This window comes from Oryctolagus cuniculus, chromosome 6 (genome assembly GCF_964237555.1).
Source record: "Oryctolagus cuniculus chromosome 6, mOryCun1.1, whole genome shotgun sequence".
In the NCBI taxonomy this organism is placed as follows: domain Eukaryota; kingdom Metazoa; phylum Chordata; class Mammalia; order Lagomorpha; family Leporidae; genus Oryctolagus; species Oryctolagus cuniculus.
In genome coordinates this window covers 24,982,802-25,000,001 of record NC_091437.1, presented here as the reverse complement: position 1 = coordinate 25,000,001, position 17,200 = coordinate 24,982,802, and the positions used below count along the sequence as shown (strand labels likewise).

Sequence of the window (17,200 nt, the reverse complement as noted above, 5' to 3'; positions counted from 1 at the left end):
CTAAATCAGGGCAAGCATTTTGTAGGACAAGGGGGTCACACAAGAGTCGCCTTGGGTGGGTTGAACACAGAGAGCCTCTTGGGCAGGTAAGGGATGGAGGATGCAGCTGGCCAAAGAAAGTGGAGACGTGGTGCTGGTGGAGGGAGCAGCCATCGCAAAGGCCCCAAGTCAGGGAGGAGGGCAAGGGCCTTGGTGTCCTGGCGGAAGCTGGAAGAGGCGGGTTTAGCTCCTGAGATGGCGGAGGACACAGCCGTGTGAACCCAGGCAGGTAGCAGGGCAAGACCTGGCTGTGCCTGTAGGGCCATGAGACAGCTTTGATGTCTGGCCAAGTATAATCTTAGCAGTAAGTGGTAGAGTGATGGAAAATGTGTATTGGATAGACTGAATTTCCTTGCATTTTTCTTTAAGACAGCTTTTTGCTGTGTAAAGAAGCTGGAGGGGTGTGTGTGTGTGTGTGTGTGTGTGTGAGAGAGAGAGAGAGAGAGAGAGAGAGAGAGAGAGAAAAGATTTTTAGAGATCTCCTGCAGTTGAGTTTGTGGCTTTGTGCAGGAGATTAGGTACATGAGTGTATATGATCTAATCTGGGGAGTGAAAAATCTCATGGAATAAAGTTGAAGTGCTAGGAAGGGAGAGTCTACTTCAGCTGCAGTTGGGGTTAGAGGGGGAGAAGGGGTAGCATTAGTGATGTTTATTAGTATTGACTTGTAGTGTAAGAACATGTGAGGATGTTGGCTTGGGTGTGTCGTGGCTTGCTCAATATTGACAGCTGTCACACGGCCTAGATGGGAGATCAGGACAGTGCTGCCCTAAAGCTCCTCTTCTTGATGAGCCACTGTGCCCTCAAACCACCGTCCCACACTGAATGTCCATTTACTTATAAAATGATGACTGAAACCCACATCCAGGAGAGCAGTAGCACAGTGCTTCTGAGCAGTGGGGCCTCAGTAACAGTGTCTCAGGACAGCCGCAGGTTCACAAGCAGGAATCAGATGGAGTGACACTGCTTGATTCCTCCTAGCTCTCAGGCTAGTGTGTGACGGAGTCAGCTGTTGTCCTAGGCTTTGCAGGTACCTCGAAGAGAGTACTCTGGATCACATGGGTTATCAGCTAAAGAACTTTATTGCTTCTAGTTCTGAAGGCTGGGAAATCCAAGGTCAAGGTGCTGCAGCCTCTGTGTGTAGTGAGGTCCACTTCCTGGTTCATAGAGAACTGGTTCTATTTTTGATTTTCTGGTTGTGTCCTCATATGGCAGAAGAACCCTGGGATATCTCTGGGAGATTCTTTTATAGAATCACAGGTCCCCCGGTGAAGGCTCCACCTTCATGACCTAATCCCCTCCAAGGCCCTACCTCCATATCCACTCATGTTCAGAGGTAAGTTTCAACGTCTGAATTTTGGAGGAATACACACATTAAGTCTACAGCCCTCTGCCTCAGTTCTCCTAAAATTCATGTCTTCTTTGCATATGAAATCCATACATTCCTTACTCATAGCAATTAAGTTGTGACTAACTTTAAAGTTGAAGTCCAAAGTCTCATTTAAATATCATTTAAACCAGATATGGGCGAGACTGAAGGTAAGATTCACATGCAGGCAAATTGCTCTCCACCTGTCAAAGCAATGTGGTGTGAGTTTCCAAAATACATTGGCAGGATTGGCGTGGAGTAAGGCATTCCTACTCAGAAACAGAGAATTAGGAAAGAAAAAGGGGTAGCAAGTCCCAAATCAATCTAAACTCCAGTAGGACAGACAACATTCAGTCTTAGAGCTGGAGATTCATCTTTTCTGACTTGATGCTCTGCCTGTTGGGCCCACCTGGATAGGGGACCCACGGGAATAGACATCCAAATGTGATGCGAGAGGGGTCGTTCTTTCCAACACACACTGGGAGCAGGGGTCTTGCACTCATGGTTTTGCTGGGCAGGGTTTGAGCCCTCAAGGCTCCAGGCAGCCCTGCTCCCTGGCTTTGGATGGCCCTGCCCATGGTGACACTCTGTGCCTGGCTGTCGTGTGTTCTGTGGGCTGGAATTGCACAGTGCTGGCTCCAGCAGTATGGCTTCGTGGCAACATCACCTCCTGTCCTTACTGGGCATTCACTGGGGCTCTCACATTCTGGGCCTGTGACGGGGAGGAGTCCCGATAATTTCTGAACTGCCTCGGTAGCCATTCTCCCACTGTTCTGGGCGGCCGCTCATGGCTTCTGTGTAGAGCACTGAGTAGCCCCCTCATTGTGTGCATGTCGTGCCTGGCTTCTGTTACATCGCTGATCCATGCCAGTCTTATTAACAAATGGCAGCTTGGCCACACTCAGAGTATTTTCTCTTGAACATGTTTTCTCAATGTTTACAATATGAGCAGACTGAGAACATTTTGAAATCTTGTAGTTTTTTTTTTTTCAAAATGTTTATTTGGCCCTGATATTTGGGCAGCCCCTACATGGGAGACCCAGATGAAGTTCTAAGCTCCTGGCTTTGGACTGGCCCAGCCCCAGCCACTGTGGCCATTCAGGAAGTCAACAGGTGGGTGAAAGAAAACTTTATCTTTCTCTCCTTCGCCCTCCCTTTTGTGCTTTCTCTCTCTTCTCTGCCTTTCAATTACATAAATCATTTTTAAAAAGTGCTGATTTATTTATTTTTAAATTTATTGGAAAGGCAGGGTGTGAGAGAGAGAGGTGTCTTCTGTCAGCTGATTGACTTCTCAAATGCCCACAGTAGGTGGGGCTGAGCCTGTCTGCAGCCATAGTGAAGGATCCCATCCTTGTCTCCCACACGGGTGGCGGGGACTCAGGTGGTTGAGCCACCATCAGCTGCCTCCCAGCACATGAGCAGGAAACCAGAATGGAGGCAACGGCAGGGCAGGGCCGGCTGGCAGGTGTTCCAGTATGGGATGCAGTATCTCAAGCCACTGGGCTGCAGTGTGCAGCCTCCCCCCACACTGTTTCCTTCATGATCAACCCATCCGTCTTTGCATCATTTTACTCTAAGTGGTCAGGAGGAACTAAGCCACTTATTCAGCACCTGGCTGACTCAGATACATAGTTTATTGGTCACGACGTCTACGTTGTACAAAGCACTTGAACATGAACACGATTCAGCCAAGGTCATCCTTTATAGGAAGGATGACTTTCCTGTAGTTTCTAGTAACGTGATCTTCATTTCTGTCCGAGCCCATGTTAGAGTAGCCTTCGCTGTCCAGGTCACGCAGCATTTCTGTTGGGGATTGCTCGGTGTTTGCCAACGTGGACGCCTTGTGTGCAGCCCTCTTTTCTTTCTGGCCATCACCGGGACTTCCTCTGGAGGTCCATTCGTGGCAGTGTAGGCTCTTTCTAGCCTTCAGACACCTTCAAACACTGTAGGCTGTAGCCTCTTCCTGGTGTCCGGGTCCACAGCTGCATCTGCATTTTCAGTCGTTACGGAAACACCGCCACCACTTGGTGGTACCAGTTTTCTGTTGTAGTCCACCTGGACTGGGCTGGTAAGCACGATTCTGGAGGCTGGGCAGTCCTAAGTGGAGGCACTGTCAGATTTGGTGTCGGCTGCGTGTTCTCCCTGCCTTCTCACAGAGTGCAGTGGGAGAGGCTAGCTGGCACTCTCTGATGGCTCTCAGAGTGCTGTGATCCCATTCGTGACAGCACTGGCCCTGTGACTTAGTCTCTACCACCTCCACCACCCGCCCCACTGCCAAAGCCCCATCTTCTTCCCAGCTAGGACCTGCGTTTTCAAAGAATATAAATGTTTGGTCTGTAGTGCTTTTCACATTGATTTTTGCACAGACTAAGTGCTCACTCTGCTCCATGCTCACTGAGAACACGCCAGTTCCCTCTAAAGCGTCAGCCCTGCGAGAACTTGTCCTGTGTCTGACTGAGGCCATGGCACCCCCAGGGGTTCCCGATGTATTTAATGGATGAGTGAATCAGTTAAGAGAGGAGCTGGAGGAGCAGGACCGACAGATGCACTTCATCAGGACTGTGTTAGATGAGCTGAATCGCAAAGTGGTGCTTGGAGGAAGGGGTGGGAGCGTTCATGCCAGGAAGGCAGAGGGTGGACCCCATTGCCCTTTGTTTTCTGTGTGGCAGCATTTTCGTGGGGTCTGACCTCACTGCCCTCTGGGGGATTCCGATGCAGAGGAACTGAGTGATGGGCTCTGTACCATTTGAGGAAGACTCAGCTCCACAGCTGCTTCTCTGTTCTGTGTGGGATTCCAGGTGCACCTGCAAACCCACTGAAGAATGTCATAGTGACGTAACTTCCTACCGGCAGTCTAGCTGCTTTGCAACTTCAGCAGTTTCTACATGAGCTGTCCTCACCCTGCGTTGGGAGGATACGCTGGCTTGTTCTCAGTGGCCCTGTTGGTGACCTGTGGTCCTTTGGTAGTTGTATCAGAGCAGTCCTTGGAACCCTGCCAGGTAGAAATCTGCCGAGCAGAGGGTGGGGTCGTGGGGTGATAACTTTCTACTGAGTGCTGTCAGCAGGAGTATAAACTGGGATAATGTTTTCGGTGGGCATTTTGGCCATATTGACCTCATGATCCTACTTGGGAAATCCATTTCATGGAATCAGGAGTTGTGTACAGGAAATTCATTGCACCTGATGACCGTAGAGCAGTGGAAACATCCCCTTCTGCCAGGGCACCCTGTGGGAGCTGCTGCTCTGTTGGGAGCCTCCGGCAGCAGTTCCTGTGAATGACCTAGTGTTGATGATGGGTGGGTGGTGGCGGTTCGCCCCTGCCCACCACCTCAGCCCATCAAGTGCCATGTTTCAGTGAACACCCTGCCTTTCCCTAAACCAGTCCTAACCACGTTCATGTTGCTGCTATTCTTTCCCTCATGTCGCTTCTGCTTAATTTTGGTGACTTGTTCTTTCCTAAGGTCCTTGAGCCCCTGCCCCTACCTGGCTTCTCCCAGAATGGATTGCTTTGCTACTGGTTGCTACAAAACAAATAAAGGTGTTTTTCCCCCATCCACATAGCCCATGATAATATCCCCCAAGAGTTATAAGCAAATGGGCTCTAAAATTCTAGCAACAAAGCCCGTGGTGGGATTGCATGTGCTTGCACTACTGTGTGTGCACACCTGAGCCAGCAAGCACTTAGCCAGAAGCTGTGCAGGCAACCTGCCAGCTATGGCCCCTCCAGGGAACAGCAGGGCTAGGGATGCTGAGGGATGAGGGATGGGACACTGAGTGACATCCACAGCCCCTGGTGAGCTTGCTTCTAATTTGCTTTTCTCCAATTAGTGTTTCAGTTGCTAAAGATTCCCTCTAAGGTCTCTGGGCTAGGAGTGCATGTCTTACTATGGGGCCAGTGAACAAGGGAGCGACCAAACAAGAAATCAAATCAGAGAGCCAGAGGTCAGTGGAACAATCTCTTTTCTGCCCCCTTGTGAGGAGGAGATGGATTTTTTAAAACAGAATAAGTCCTTAACCATTATCCTTGGGGAATAAAGAAGGCTTAACTGTTCGTTTACATTTCCCTAATAGCTTGCTATTACACTGCTGGCTTAGCAGTTTTCCTTAACAAAGCAAGGTTTTAGCTGGGGTGCATAAGTGCCTGTGGGTGTGTGCGGGCGTGTGTGTGTGTGTGTGTGTGTGTGTGTGTGTGTGTGGGCACGCGTGCGAGCGAGCGAGCTGCTCTTGTATGTAGGCTCCAGTGGCCATACTCATTCAACAAGCGGATCTTTGAGTTAAAACGCCATCAGTCTGCCCTAGTGAGTCCCTGGTGTCTTGGCTGTGCCCTGCCATTGTCTTAATGGAAGGTGACTGCAGATGCAGAGTCTCCCACCAGTCTGTGGCATTTGCATAATCACATCAGCCTGTTAATCTTCATGACCCTGCCTGGAGACAGGAACCGGCTTCTGAGTGTGAGGCTAGACACAGGTTTCACCAGGCTCCTTGGCCCTGCGACTTTCGCTTTCAAGTCCAAGGGAACCTAGGTTCAGGTAATGTCCCAAACCGTGAACGGGGAAAGTTCCTGTTCTTCCGGCTGTTTGCCCATTGCCACCCAGATTGCTCCTGGCAACACTTAAGTAGAGAATGGCTTGAGGGATTCCTGAAATAACAGCAGGTTTCCTGCTGTGGAGAGGTTTTCTTGGAAAAGTTAGCAGTCTGAGTAAAGACTCTCTGGAATCAGCCGGCACCGCGGCTCACTAGGCTAATCCTCCACCTTGCGGCGCCGGCACACCGGGTTCTAGTCCCGGTCAGGGCGCCGGATTCTGTCCCGGTTGCCCCTCTTCCAGGCCAGCTCTCTGCTGTGGCCAGGGAGTGCAGTGGAGGATGGCCCAGGTGCTTGGGCCCTGCACCCCATGGGAGACCAGGAAAAGCACCTGGCTCCTGGCTCCTGCCATCGGATCAGCGCGGTGCGCCGGCTGCAGCGGCGGCCATTGGAGGGTGAACCAACGGCAAAGGAAGACCTTTCTCTCTGTCTCTCTCTCTCACTGTCCACTCTGCCTGTCAAAAAAAAAAAAAAAAAAAAAAAAAAAAAAGACTCTCTGGAATCCTAGCCATGTTTGGATTCCAATTTTGATACAGATCCTCAAATGTTTTTAAAGTTTTTCTTTATTTGAGAAGCGGAGAGAGAGAGAGATTGCTCCCATTCTGGTGGTATCCTCAGATGCTCCCCGGTGTTGATGCTGGGATCTGGGAACTCGATAACTCAATCCTGGGGTCTCTCGTGGGTGGCAGGAACCCAGTTGCTTGAGCTGTGCTCCCTGCCAGGGTCTGATTACCAGGAAGCTAGAGTCCAGAGCTGGTATCAGGGATCAACCCCGGTACTGCAGTGTGGGATGAGAGTCCTAACTTAACCACCAGGCAGAACGCTCGCCCCAAGACCTCAAAATATCACTGTGAAAACTTAGGTAGGGTTGATCTCACCTCTCAGTCTCCACTGAAAATCTTGAGCACTGGCCAGGGAGCTTTTAACTCGGTCAACTGTTTATTTTTTGTTTTGTTTTGTTTTGTTTTGTTTTGTTTTGTTTTGTTTTCAGTTCTCCTTCTTGTACTTGGAGATCTTTGTTCTGTTCCAACAACCTGAGCTTCTTTAAGCATGACCATAGAAATGAGGGCTGGAATATAGTTGAAAGTTCAACAGCTTGTGTTCCCTTAAAAACTCTGAAAATTTATGTGTGTGTTTATTTGTTTTACTTTGCATTATTGAGACCAGCAGTGAATGGCTGTAAGAGAATCGCACAGTAATACTGAGTCACAAAGGAGCTGTTTTTTTTAAAAAAAGATTTATTAATTTATTTAAAAGAGTTAGAGAGAGAGAGAGAGAGAGAGAGGTGTCTTCCATCCAATGGTTCACTCCCCAATTGGCCGCAACGGCCAGAACTGGGCTGATCCAAAGCCAGGAGCCAGGAGCTTCTGGGTCTCCCACACAGGTGCAGGGGCCCAAGGATTTGGGCCATCTTCTGCTTTCCCAGGCCACAGCAGAGAGCTGGATTGGAAGTGGAGCAGCCGGGTCTCAAATCGGCGCCTATATGGGATGCCAGCACTTCAGGCCAGGGCGTTAACCCGCTGCACCACAGCGCTGGCCCCGGAGTTCTGTTTTTTACAGCCTCCGTCTCCCTTGCTGAGGGTGCGTGATGCTTTCTTCCAGTTCATTGCACATGCACAGTGTTTTTTTTGGAAGTGCTCATTCGTGGCTGTTCAGTCCTCTCATCTTGGCCATGACCCGGCCCAGGTGAAGGACAGGTCATGCAGTTCCAAGTTGAAATGAGCCACAGTCTGGAGATTGACTTTCTGGTACACCCAGAGAGATGCTCAGCTTCTGGAATTGCATCCTCACACCAGATACACCTGTTGGTGTTCCTGATTCTGCTCTCAGACTTCTTAAAGTGCACTGTTCTTGTGGATTTGGTAGAATTCTAGAAACCTGGGTTGGGGCCGGCTTGGCAGCATGCTGACAGGCTGGTGACTGTCCACTTGTCCTGGGGCCTGCTTGCCTCTGTTGTGTCCAAGACCTGGCCTAGGAAGCATGTAACCTTCACCCTGCTTATATGGGCCACCCCGGGGTGCTGGCTTTCCTTTGGTTGGATCAGTGCCTACTCCTCTATGCCTGGAGCTTACCTTGTGACAGTAGGTTCTTCCCATGACCCTGGCTCTGCTCTGCCCACGAAGTCTCCCCAGCTCACTGCCCCATGCGCTGTCCACACTCAGTCATGACTTTTCTCCCTCATGGTGCCCTTGGGAGGAGGAGTAAGACCGTTCACGTTAGGTGCTTCGCACAGGGCCTGAGACACTGGCGGAGTTCAGGCATTTAGTATGTTAGTGACTGCTGGTGGTTGTGATAGGAGGAGCAGCCACACTCCCACTGTAAGTCCTCAGTGAAGCTGTAGCTGCTGTTACCACTGTTGCATATTTGTCCTTTTGCCCTCCAGGCTTCTGCCAACAGCATGTTTTTTGTGTCATTGAGTGCCCGTAGTACTTGGAAAACTCCAGGCACATGTCAGTTACTCCTGTTCTGCAGTTTTCTTTGCCTTGTGAAGAAAACTGAACTCTTTTTGGACAGGATCTCATGTCTGGGACCTCCTTCATATGCCGAAGGGTCCCGTGAGTCCGTGTAATGGGATGGAGCTCAGCCCACATGGGAGCCTGTCTCTTCGACCAGAACTGCTTTTGTAAATGACGTAGTCCATTGTGTACTTCCTGTGTAATTTTATGACTTCATATAATGACAGAAATAACCCTCACAACAAAGGAATTATAGCATCATTTTGCAGGACATATTATTTCAATGTTTTTCATTTCAGTTAACATTATTTTCTCTCTGGTTCAGAATAGCCACCATGTCAGCTATCTGAATACCTTCCATTCCTGCTGTAGGTGCAATTAGCTTTGATTTTGCAAACAAATCAATCCATTTTTGAATAGGCAGTTTGTTATTAACATGAAAACATGCATGGAAGAACACTGTTACTGCTAGAGGGGAAGTATTCTTGAATAGGTGTGCTACACCTCTGGGCTGGCAGCTGGTCTTAGAGGGCTGACAGAACAAAGAGAAGACAGAAAAGTGGGTTTGGTGACTGAGTGGTGATGTCGGTCTCAGCTTGTCGCCCTGTAAAATGAGAGTGCTACTGGAAGCTCGCCCCCCGAGCTCGTTATGTGTGAGCAATCAGGGCATGCAGGTAGCGCATTTGGCCTGACGTAGGAAAGTCATACAAACACATGGCATGCTACTATTGCTGTTTGTCACGCGGAGTTGCTTTACTGCTTCAACAGCTCTCCCTGTGCAGAGTGGACCAGTTGTGTCTAATCTTCAGCAAACATGGTAGAATACTCAGTGTTCTGAGTAAATGAATGGCCGTTCCTCAGTTGTTGAAAGAAAAAAATTGGCACTCCTACATACATTTTTAGCAGTGGACCCTGTCATCAAAAGGGTTTCCACACGGGATAAGGTCACGACGTTTACACGTGCACGTGTATGCATTTTTTGCTGACAGTGTTACTCATCCTGATGCCTCGTTGCTGTGGGCCCTCACCACGGCCCTACTTTGCCATGACCAGGCAGAATGTCAGGACATGAGTGATGTCATCAGAGACTCCCTTGGCAGCATGTGTGGGGAAGGAGCAGGATATGGGCTGGAGATGTCGCTAAGTGGGGAGCAGTGGGGCCCGAGGGCAGGCAATGTGTACAGCGGAAGATTCAGGCTGATGTTTCAAGGAACCAGGACAGGAGTAGCTTGACAATAGCGCTTCTCACCTGGTCAGTTGGTTTTGGTTTTAGCTGATGCCCTCTTTTGGGTTCGTGGTCCTGTCTTCCTTTAACAGTGAGTCAATCTTTTTATTATTTATTTATTTTTTTTTTATTTTTTTGACAGGCAGAGTGGACAGTGAGAGAGAGAGACGGAGAGAAAGGCCTTCCTTTTGCCGTTGGTTCACCCTCCAATGGCCGCCACGGCCAGTGTGCTGCGGCCGGCGCACCGCGCTGATCCGATGGCAGGAGCCAGGAGCCAGGTGCTTTTCCTGGTCTCCCATGGGGTGAAGGGCCCAAGCACCTGGGCCATCCTCCACTGCACTCCCTGGCCACAGCAGAGGGCTGGCCTGGAAGAGGGGCAACCGGGACAGAATCCGGCGCCCCGACCGGGACTAGAACCCGGTGTGCCGGCGCCGCTAGGCAGAGGATTAGCCTAGTGAGCCGCGGCGCCGGCCAACAGTGAGTCAATCTTAAAAAGAGCATTCATAAGTTTATTTACGTAGTGTATTTTATAAAAATACTTTGTGTGATGTTTCAGTGAATAGTTTTAGAACAAAGTGAGTCTCCAAATTGATAATATCAACACTTGATTGTGCAGAGTCCTGTAAGCTTGTTGGAAGATTCAGATGTTGTTATTTGAGTGCTACCCGGGAATGCTGGCTGGCAGTTGCCAGTGTTTGAGTTTTCACTTGAGGCTACATTCCCTTGCAAATACCACTGACGTTAGTATTTCCCATTTATTTGATAAAAACACAAATACTGTGAAAAATAAAGAACAACTGGTGATGTTAGCAACTTTTGGATGTTTTCCTGGAAAGTCTTCTTTCTTATTCCTAAATTCTGAAGATGAATATCTGTTAGAACTTGGAGCCACTGTGTCGGAGGGCCACGTGCAGCCTCAGACATAGTCTAACTTCGAGGGTGGGCAGCCTTCAGCTCTGAGGTATAGCAGGGCTCCCCCCACCAACCCAGTTCTTGGTTATTTCTGACATTGTTATTGTTTTAATTTCTGCTGTTGTTGGTTTTAGCAATACTGGAAACAAGAGCCTATTGCTCTGTTGCTGAAAACACCAGTGTTTTTGTCATCTCATTAGTGCTAATAATTTCTAGAAATAAGTGGGGTGACTTAGAAAGATCCAGAGCAGTAGATTAACTCAGTCTCTGAACCATGTCTATGCCAAGGGTCAACCACGTCTTTGAGTACCAGGAGCACAGAAGAGATGCAGACCAGTCACTGCCCTGAGGAGTCCACAGTCCATCAAGGAAGACCGATGCAGAAAAGAGCTGCTTCACGCTGCACTGAGTGTCACAGTGGAGTCAGTCATGTTGGCACCAACTGTGCCGCGGTCACCTCCACCTGAGGAAAGGGCTGTGGGATCAGCAGAGACAAGAGACATGAAAAGGAATAATGTTTGCTGGAGGTTTCCATTTGCACGGCCCATGGAAGAGACTTGTAAGAGGTGGATTTGGCCAGCTGGGGATAGAATTAATAGGGAGTGGGTGATGGGGTAGGGTGGCAAGAATAGGCAAAGAGAGGTGTCCAGGCTGGTGTCCAGGCTTCCAGACTGAGTGTGCCCCATGCCCTGTTGGGATGCAGCCTTTTGACATTTGATCAAGTGCACTCAAGGCCCTCTCTTGGAGACTGGCCGGGGAACCCAATGAGAAGCCGTCACCAGGCCATCGTAGAATGGACCCTGTGGAGAGGTCCCTGGGAATCTTTATAGGATGAGGGTGATGCTTGGGCTTGAAGAAGGCGCTAAGGAGGGGAGAAAGGTGGGTGCAGATGACAGCATCAGGTTAAGGAAGAACACACAGGATGACACAAAGGCACAGAGGTCTTTGGTGGGCTCTGAGAAACAGCTGAGGGGAACCAGAGCAAAAACGGGTGGTGGCTGTAGCCAGTGTCTACACATGCACATGTATGTGGTGTGTGTGTGTACATATGTGTATCTGTGCATGTTGGGGAAGGCAGCAAGGCAGACAGCCTGTGAATGTAGGCTGGGGCAGTTTAACACCCAGTCCTGAAGTTGGACTGTACCTTAGATCAGATGGGCGAGCAAGGAGGTGTTAAACTTGGGATCACATGATCAGATTTGTGCTTAGAAGTCTTCCCTCTACTTCAAAATGCTGGGAATTTTGGAGACTTGGAAAAGACGGAGACTAAGCAGCTGAACAAATGAGAATGAGAAGTGCTGGTGACCTGATTCTCTCCTCTCCCTCCGTCGGAGAGAGCCTGTAGGTTGAGGTTTCTGGAGCAGTTCCATCAGCCTGTGGTGGTAGCTGACACTCAGCATCAACCCAGGATGGAGTTTAGGGCTTAGTGGCAAATGTGAAGCCTGGCGGGCCCTGCCTCGCACACTGGATTGCTGGTGTCACCCCAGTTGATGAATGTCTGTGACACTGGGCAGAGCAGTTCCACCCAGACGCCTTCATCGGATTGCACTGTTCGGAGGCTCATGAATTGAAATATCTTGAGTCAGAAGTCTTGGTCCCTTGCCTTGAGTGAGCTGGTTATTATTTTACGATTTGCACTGAACTGTGGGGATTGAAATACACAAACAGCAGTCGGGAAATTAGGCCTTCTTGGTCTCACATAGACTTGTCCCTACTTTACACACTCGGTGTCTGGACAGAGACCAAGGTGTAGTTGCCACTCCATGAGGGCCCTACCTAGTTGAGATAAGGAAGATCCAGGTTTTCACAGTCTGGCAGGTGTGCTTATGTCATTAGAACTGGAGAAGTGCGGGGTGGCTCTGAACCCAGAGCCCCAAGGCATCCTAGGAGAGGTCACAAATGGTTCTGCTTGTATACGATCCATGACCATCAGCCTTGCTCTTCTGTAGGTGGAGAGCTAGGAACAGTGTTGCAAAGGAGCCTCATTTATATGACTGAACCCTGATAATGAAAGTACAGATCCCAAATAGGGTATTTAAACCGCCCCAGACCACCCAATGGCTTCCTTTCCATAAATACGTATGAGATCACTTCCATATTCTGTGTGACGCTGTGTGAGTCACTTCCCTTTTGTGTCACATATAGCAGGATGACATTGAAGTAGACTCAATTCTATTTTCTTGGTCTGACATCCCGTGATTTTGTGATTAACTGCAGAGTAACCACTGCAGTGGCCAGCACGTAGGGACTTGGCTACACTGTGCACCACACCATGTGGTAGGCATTGGCCAGCCTCTCCTCCTGTCTTCCATGCAATGAACTTAATTTAAAATGGACGTTCAGGTCCAGAGACAGAGGTGACTTGTCACTGCCTGGTCTTTGAGAGCTGATTCCATCTTCTCAAAGCCACTGATTCATTGTTCACTTCTCTCTCCACTGCCTTCGGCTAAGCTCCTGTAGACTCTTTCCTCTAGGGCATCGTCACACACGGTTATGTCTGCTGAGCAAAGCTGCCCGCTCCTTGGACTTTATAGCCTGTTCCTGGGAACGCGTGCTGAGAATTCCTTCAGCCGTGGGCGTGCACGCTGGGGTCTGACCCAGGAGAGGGCCTGCCGGGTGCCGGAACTACTTCTGCACTTGCTGATTCATTATCAGTGTCAGACAGTCTGCCATGTGAATGATGATATATGCGTGGTGTGTTCTGCTGAAGGAATCGTGTTCTCCAAGATTAACCTCGTGCCGACAGCCTGCTTATCTCCCGCGCGGGGTCCCACCACATCCCTGTGCCCGTAGCCCAGAACAAACTGAAGACTAAAGTGTGATTGATGAAGGATGATAGGAGACCCCATGTCCCTATGGTTTAGAAATGCAAAGGAGGGAATTTTTTCCTTCTAGACGGAGAGGAAAGGCCGTGGTGGGGGGAGGTTTGGTGCTGCAGAATCACCGAGTCACTGGAGAGAGGCCCCTCGAGGGTGCATGAGGGTGCCCTCATGGGATCTGTGAGCTGGTGGCGTTGCTTGGACCGAGAGGGGCCGCGGAGGAGGGATTCCCCAGTGGACACGCTCTGCAGCTGTGCAGATGCGGCCCCTGGCCTTCTTCCCATCAGCTCCAGGACTTGGGCAAACTGCTGCCCTCCTGGAGCCTCGGTTTCCACATGTGGCCGAGCAGGGATTTGGACGAGGTGCTCTTTCAGGGTGCATGGAGGTCTTCGCGGGCTTTGTGCTCATGGCCTGCACTGCCTGCAGCCTCTGCTGGCCCCTGGGCCATGCCGTGGAGGTGGCCGATCCACCTTGGCCTCGCCCTCACATGCTCTGGTGCTGCGTCCCCGACATGGCTAGGACAGGTCTGGGGCGGGATGAACACTGGGTTGGGGCTGCCTTGTGTTTCACTCATCTGTCGTACTAACTCACTGTCTTTCATTTATTTGAAAGAAGGTTGGTTACCTTGGGCATTTAGCAAGTTCTCTAGGGATTATGGGTTCGTTCTATACCTGGTGGGACAGATTTCCTTCTTCCGGCCCCATGAATTTTGGTGGAGAATTACACCGTTCCAAACCCATGGCCAGAGTGGGTAGGTCATATTTGTATGGAAATGGTTGCTTTGTTTTTTTGATCCCCATCTACTGGGCCAAACAATTATGACAGAAACAATAAAAATGGGAGTTGCTTATTTTGTAGGTAGGCTCTGTACTAACTACTTTATCTATATCAGCTCTTCACATCCTCCCTAGATCCCCTTGTAGTCAATTCCATTTCCCCCGTTGTACAGATGAGGAAATTGAGACTTGCAGGATTAAATATACTGCCAAGGTCACCCAGGGAGCAGGTGCCCGAGCTGAGATTGGAAGTCGTGTTTTGTGGCTCCAGAGCCCAGACTGCTGACCGCCAGGCAGGCACTGCCGGTACAGAACATTCCAAGGGGGCAGTCATGATCTCATGCACGGGGAGTCCAGAGCGGCTCGTTCTCCGCCTGCGCCCCAGCCCCGAGGCCTGCGCATCACAGCAGGGAGTTTGCTGGGTGCACAGCGCCAGCCGAGGGAGAAGGCGCGGCAGTAACTGCACCTTCATTTCAGTGGTTTATGGTACAGTGATGGGGTTTCTTCCATGGACAAAAGCCATCCTAATAGTGCCATTTATCATTATGACAAAGGTTAGGAGAGGGGAAACGCAAGCTGGAATGAAAGAGTGGGATTCTGATTATTTTAACAGTCGAAAGTGACATCACCTCAGAACCTCTATCGAGTGGCAAATTGGAAGCTGGACTGAAATTGCTGTAAAATGTATCCCGAGATGGTTTTCTGCAGCTGTGATAAAGTCTTTCGGCTCTGTTTGGAGATGCATTTCTGATAAAAGTGCTCGCAGTGCCGCCCGTGTGTCACCCATGCAGAGGCTGCGCTCCAGCCCCGTGACAGCCTAAGATTCTGGGTGCTCATGCGGGCCCCTGGGAGAGACTGCACCCAGGCCTGGGGCTGCCTTGGCCGCAATCCCACCTTGGCGTTTGAATTGTTCCGAACATTTCTGTGTCATGAGTGACGTTTTATAGCACTTCATAGTCTGCAGTGATTTCCTGGGTCCTTCCATTGAGTTGAATGTAGGATTTTGGGGTAAAATCTCTGGACCCCTGTTTGCGAATTGGAACAAATGAGCTTGCTAGCCAAGGATCCTTAGAGTCCCCTGCCTGTTTGACAAGATGCTGTTTGATGGTTGCGTTGACTGGTTGATTTTACCTTGTGTACTGGGAACCTGGAGGAGAGAGCCCGAGGGCCAGGGCAACCGCTAACGTCTTCCGTCTTTTTCTGACCCTTAGGCAAAAGAAGGGGAGCGTGGCCCACAAGCACTGGGCCGGACCTGCGAATCTGGTCAAGTGCAAGCCCTGTCCCGTGGCGCAGTCGGTCATGGTCTGTGGCTCCGATGGCCACTCCTACACATCCAAGGTTGGTCTTCTTTGTTATCTTTTTGTCTTCAGAAACATGCCTGGTTTATTTGTTCTGATGAATCTCTGTGTCAGATCGGGCATGGCACCTATGTGGGTGTGAGCACACTGAGAGATGCTTTAGCCACAGGCAAAAGCAAGATAAAGACATTCCAGCCTGTGTTGCTGGGTCGGTTGAGGGAGGTTCTGAGAGCCACACGTGGTCTTGTGAATCCAGGCGAGCTTCCTGGAGCAGGTGAGGTAGCCCATTCTTCACAAGATGCCAATCACTGGCTCTGGCAATGGAAGCAAACTGAGGGTGGCTCAGCGTGCTGCTTGGGCAAGGAGCGTGATGTCAGGTACTTCCAGAATGCACCCAGCACTGTACAGGCCCCTTTCTCAGAGGGGACTCAGGATCTCACCGTGAAATGGGAGCAGGTGCAGATGAGACACAAGTCATTCTAATTCCAGCCGTTGAAGACAGCATGGGTTCACAGACAAAGGGGCCAGGGTAAAAGGGGATGAGGGCTCTCTCTATGTAGGAGGAGCTTCTCTAGTCATGGATTTACAGGCAGGAGGCACAGGTCATGGAGGTGGAGGATGGAGGTGACAGCTTGTTATTGGGACTTCACGTGTTCTCCTTGGGCTAAGGTTCTCCACTGGAGTGTTTGGGAACAAGTGCATTTCCCTCATCTGATGGATTCAAGGAAGGGAAACCACTAATTGTCAAGAGTTTGCTTATGCATTTTCTTATGTAACAGATGTAAAGCAAGTGACCCCTTGGGTCTGATGCTGAGCGTGGGTGCATGTCTCAGTTTTTTCTGTAAGATACAGAGGGAGAGTGGAGCTCTGAGCCTCCTCATGTACTTGAGCCAGAGCTGTGCTGCTTGTACGTGTGGTCTGGTTTTTCTGTGCAAGGTTTCACGTGCAGAGTGGCATCCGTGGCTGAGGGGAGGGCTACTGCAAGGGATGCCCCCGGTCACCTCTGGCTGCGCTGCCACGTGGTTCTTGGGCTTCTCTGCTGGGTCCCTTCTTTGTCCTTGCCCTGCCACACAGACACTTGACAGCTTCAGTCCCCAGAGAGCCAGCCCCTCCATGACCCTTATGCTCAGGCCCTGGAGAGCTGTCACTGCCCGCTGTCCACTGAGGCTTGCCCAGGTCATTTCAAGGCCGGATTTGCCCAAGCCGTATCTTTTTGTTCACTGGAAGTCAAATTTTATTCTCTTGGATTTTTTTAATAAAAGATTTATTGATTTATTTATTTGAAAGGCAGAGTTACAGAGAGGCAGAGGCAGGGAGAGAAGTGTGCTATCCATTGGTTCACTCCTGAAATGGCTGCAACGGCCAGAGCTGAGCCAATCTGAAGCCAAGAGCCAGGAGCTTCTTCTTGGTCTCTCCACATGGGTGCGGGGGCTCCAGCGCTTGGGCCATCTTCTACTGCTTTCCCAGGCCATAACAGAGAGCTGGATCAGAAGTGGAGCAGCCGGGACTCAGATCGGTGGGATGCTGGCACCTCAGGCAGAGGCTTAGCCCACTGTGCCACAGCGCCAGCCCTCTCCTGAATTTTTACATTTTACCAACAGAGGAATATATCTCACGAGCAAGAATCTAGAACATCATTCTGGGTCATTGCGAGACCCATGCAAGCTGCTTTTGAACCTCGGTAGCATAATCATTGCTTGTTTAGTTCCTGTGTTCATTCAACGGG

The 17,200-nt window shown here is 50.2% G+C and overlaps 1 protein-coding gene across 1 annotated transcript in view; it reads left to right on the top strand.

Moving 5' to 3' along the window:
* The window catches only part of SPOCK1 (SPARC (osteonectin), cwcv and kazal like domains proteoglycan 1), a 480,631-nt gene that overhangs the window by 332,530 nt on the left and 130,901 nt on the right, over positions 1–17,200 (top strand). Inside the window, exon 5 of the mRNA XM_002710225.5 lies at positions 15,388–15,514. Coding sequence (XP_002710271.1) covers positions 15,388–15,514 — 127 coding nt within the window. The remainder of the gene's footprint in view (positions 1–15,387; positions 15,515–17,200) is intronic.